Source organism: Prosopis cineraria, unplaced genomic scaffold, assembly GCF_029017545.1.
Source record: "Prosopis cineraria cultivar Desert tree isolate PC_DT_omini unplaced genomic scaffold, ASM2901754v1 PC3, whole genome shotgun sequence".
NCBI lineage: Eukaryota > Viridiplantae > Streptophyta > Magnoliopsida > Fabales > Fabaceae > Prosopis > Prosopis cineraria.
This window is the reverse complement of record NW_026555334.1, coordinates 32,851,236-32,855,499: the sequence shown is the minus strand read 5'-3', so window position 1 is coordinate 32,855,499 and position 4,264 is coordinate 32,851,236. Positions and strand designations below refer to the sequence as shown.

At 33.6% G+C, this 4,264-nt stretch overlaps 1 protein-coding gene across 1 annotated transcript; it reads right to left on the bottom strand.

Annotated features, from left to right (window-relative positions):
* Window positions 1-655: 655 nt before the first annotated feature.
* On the bottom strand, window positions 656-3,772 carry LOC129306613 (lamin-like protein). Its single transcript, XM_054947290.1, has 2 exons — window positions 3,509-3,772; window positions 656-1,350 (listed from the first exon to the last, which is right to left on the bottom strand). Exons 1-2 carry the CDS (start codon window positions 3,681-3,683, stop codon window positions 1,013-1,015), a joined length of 513 nt encoding a protein of 170 aa, XP_054803265.1. The 5' UTR covers window positions 3,684-3,772; the 3' UTR covers window positions 656-1,012.
* Window positions 3,773-4,264: the final 492 nt, after the last annotated feature.

The following is a 4,264-nucleotide window of genomic DNA, read 5'->3' as shown; positions in this document are numbered from 1 at the left end:
CACCAAAAGCTTACCTCTTCGACCGGCCTAGGTGATGGCTTTCATCATTCAATTTCAACAAAGAGAACATGCCTCCAAAATTACCTAAGCAAGTGAGCACAAAGGTTATTAAATTTGGATTCAATGACTGTACTTAATACAGATAATGAGTATCTATACCATTTGAACAATCAAGATCTAGATTAATAATCTAGATATATTCACTTGTTCACTAAGCTCAAGTGAAGTATGAATTTATAACCATTGATTTAAATTTTAACAGTTTATATACAATACACATTGTTAGTCCACAGTATGAAAGACTAACCTACTTGACTGCTAATCAACTTAGACTAATGGAATTAATGGATTTATTAGTGATTTAAACAGTGTTGGATGGAAAAGAATTAATGGACTTAATAATGAAAAGTATAAAATAATTAAAATTTTAGGGACCTGATTAAAAATTGGGATAATAAGACCCATTAAAGTATTTTTCCTCATTAACAAGCTAATTTCTTTCACACCCAAAAAAAAAAAAAAAATTAAGGTTGTGCCAGACGCGGGAAAACCAAGGGGACCAAGATCATGGTTCGAATTTCATGTAGTTCGAAGGCAATGTCCAGATTGGATACGTTCCAGTAATGGGTTCAATTCTTGGGGTCTAGGTCTGGACTTAAAACAAAGCAAGTACAGCTGAGATTATGTGCCTTTTTTTCCCAAAGAAGAACAAAGATTTGAATGGAACATGGACTAATACACTCACATGGCGAAGTTCCTAAAAGTCCAAACAACAATTTTTCCCGCAATTGAATCCTCCAATAAATTAACCCAATCAATACACCAAAATAAATTAGATCACCAAATACATCTTCAAAATCAAACACCACCCAAACATGTACTTCACCTCACCCCAATTTCAGCCTGCAATGCAGGATTACATCAGCAAAAACAACAAAACTACTTTTTTTTTTTCCTTTTTCAAGTCCTTTTCTCTTTCAGAGATGGGCTCAGAATCACCATCGTCATGATCTCACCAGAAATGAAGGAACGCATCCCAAGCTGCACCAATGGCAAAAGCTACAGGCAACACAAGAACGTGACCTGAAGAAGAGAGAGTGGAGGAAGCAGCCTTTATAGGAGAAACTACAGGTGGTGGTGGTGGGTTTTCCACATGAACGTGAACCTTCATTCCTCCAAAGCAGAATCCATTTCCACTCACGAAGTAGTAATCGCGAGTTACATTCAGAGGAGCCACGTCTCGTCCAGCTCCTGTAGTGTAGTTGTGAAGTGGATGATCAGTATTGCATGTCTCGTAGTTTGTCTTGTTCACCTCCAGTACGCTCTGCTGGTTCCTATCATACACAAAAACTGTAATATAACTGTTATCGTCTGATTTCAAACAGAACAAATGGTACAGGTTCAGTCATTCGATACAGTAACTGAAGTAAAATAAGCAGATTCTGAATTTAAATGAAGTTCATATCATCCCAAGTCACATGAATAATGGGATACGGGAAGGGACGCATCTACATTGAAGAGACACTAAAACCAATAGCACCTCTTAGCTGTAGGATGGGGGAAATTATCACTTGCCCCATCAAAAATTATTACTTGCCTCCCTGCATCATTTAAGTTTTTTTCTTTTTTTTAATTTCAGTCTTCACGCTGAACATTTTCTTGGTCATTCCACTACATTTTTTATCTGTGGCAACAACCAAAAACCATTGTAGATTGGTTCGTGTGAGAAAGTATCTTGTTCATATTATTTATATAAACATATAAAATTAGACTAAAATCTACAAAACTCTTCTGAACTTTATGTTGCTACATATAACTCCTCTCTCCTTTAAACATTTAAAATTAACCTCTCCAATCTTTTTCCCCCTTTTCAAAGCCCCTACCATTAATAACTCTATTATCTTATTAACAAAGCTTGCCACATCAGATTAATGAGATACACATGGCACTTGACATTGAAAACATATTTTCATGATTTTTAACACAAGTCAAGAAAGACTCACATCAATAAAAATTTATCCTTCCTTTAAAATGAGACAAATATGTACTACTAATTTTGGAAAAATATAGATAAAATTTTACAAAGTTATTATTACTTATTAGCTTATATAAGATGTCACATAAGGTGCTATGTATCTTTTCTAAACATGAATGACAATTTTTGTTAGTAAAATAACTAAGAAATAATAGCAAGGGAGTATGTGATGAAAAAATAAAAAGTTAGGGAAGTTAACTTTAAACTTTTAAAGGTGAGGGGAGTTTTGTTATCTCAAAGGTTAGGAGAGTTCTGTTTATTTTAACCAAATAAAATATTATAAAACATTTTTCATTATTTATATTAAAAATATTTATTGTAAAAGAGTATGATTCTTTTTATAAAAAAGAGTATTAGCATATGATATTAATAATTACTACTTATTCTATCATTTTCAGCACAAATTTCTTTAATTTCAGTGAATTTATTTTTTATTAATTAAATAATATTTATAATTATATTTCAAATATATTAATATCGGAAAAAGTATTTCAAAATATTAATATTTATTTATATATATGTTTTGCCCCATCAACAAAATTTCCTGCGTCGGTCACTGGATATGGGACTTGATTGTGAAAAAAACTGCTCTGAACGGATGACCATTCACCAACTAGATAATTTCAAATACCGGAGAATTAAAAGCCAATCACAGAACTGAAGTACTGAAAACCAGGACTGACAAGACAACAGGGGGTTATGAGAAGAAAAGAGGAAGGAATGATAATTACAGTGCTAGTGAGAAAATGAGGGAGCTGGATTTTAAAAGGAGAGTAGGGGAGGGAACAGATCTGAATCATTAAATTAAATTTAAAAATTTAAATAAATTTAATAATTTTTAAAAATATAAATTTAATTTGAATCGTTCAAGAGAAGCAGAAAAAAAGCATAAGCGGGAGGAAAATGAGAGGATCATAAGTCAGCTCGAAAAAGGAACACATGATATAAGCAAGAAAACCGGCGAAAAGTCCTGGATCTGGGAAACCAGAACATGAACTGGAAAGGTACCAAGGAATCTAAACTCTATTTTTCCAATCGGAGTCCCTCTGGGCTGAAAATGGCAAGTGAATAATCAGAATTCCAAGGAAATCAAATCAACATGCAAGTAGAAATAAGTTAAATTATTTCAGTTCTTCTATTACAATGATCAAGTGGTCTCTCGTTTCTCATTTTTCGGGCATTTTCTTCAAAGGCAATCTGGATTTACCATGACGCTCAAGGACAGGTGAAAGAAAAACAAAAGTAGCACGATTAACTTATTTAAACCTACTCGGTACACGGAAACAAGAAAGCAGCTTGTAACTTAAATCTATGGGCTCATCCTAAGCATGAAAACGTTCAGATCTAATCTACACAGCGTATACACACGTATCAGCGACAGGGGAAAGCTACAGCTAATGAGAGACAGACAGAAAGAATCGCTTCCATAAAACCTCAAATCGAAGCTTAAATCGGTGAGAATAAGGTGCTTACAGAGCCAGTCGCCATTGTAGAAGTGTTTGTCCCGAGCCCAAATAGTGTAGTTCACATTGGGGCTCCAACCCATGTTGCCTCCGACAATCCACCTGGTGGCCGACGCCTCCGGCGAAATCACAAGCACGGTGCACACCGCGAGTAGCAACCCCAACAACTTCTTGAGATGCTCCATAGATTTTTCACTCTTCACTCTTGAGCGCCTACCTGATACTCTCTCTCAGAGAACTCTAGAATACTCTCTCTATATCTACAAAGTTCTGATTCTCTCATGGCCTTTTATGAAGGCAAGGGGTTGGGGGGGTTAGTTTAGTTTATGTGCTAATTTTTTTATTTTATTTTATTTTATTTTTGGTGTGGGGACAGACACTGTAAAGCTGATTTTGTTTTCAAAATTTCGGGAGAGGTTGCGTTTGAGATCTACAACTGCCGCTGATTGTTTATAATCCCTCGTTCGATAGAAACACTCTGAATTAATGCATTATGTGACGAAAGATACCTGTTTGGCTGTTTCTCCCTTTTATACCCCGGCCTTATTTTTGAAAAAATTAATCATTTAAATTTTTTTAAATTTTAATTTTTTTATAATTTAATCTTTAAATTTTGATTTTTTATAACTAAATCCTTATATTTTTAACTTAATTATAACTTAATTTTTAAATTTTAATACTTACAATTCAATTAATATAATTTTAACTATTTAAATATTAGTTTCTATATTTTTTAAAGAAATTAAGATTATTTTAAAATTATAAT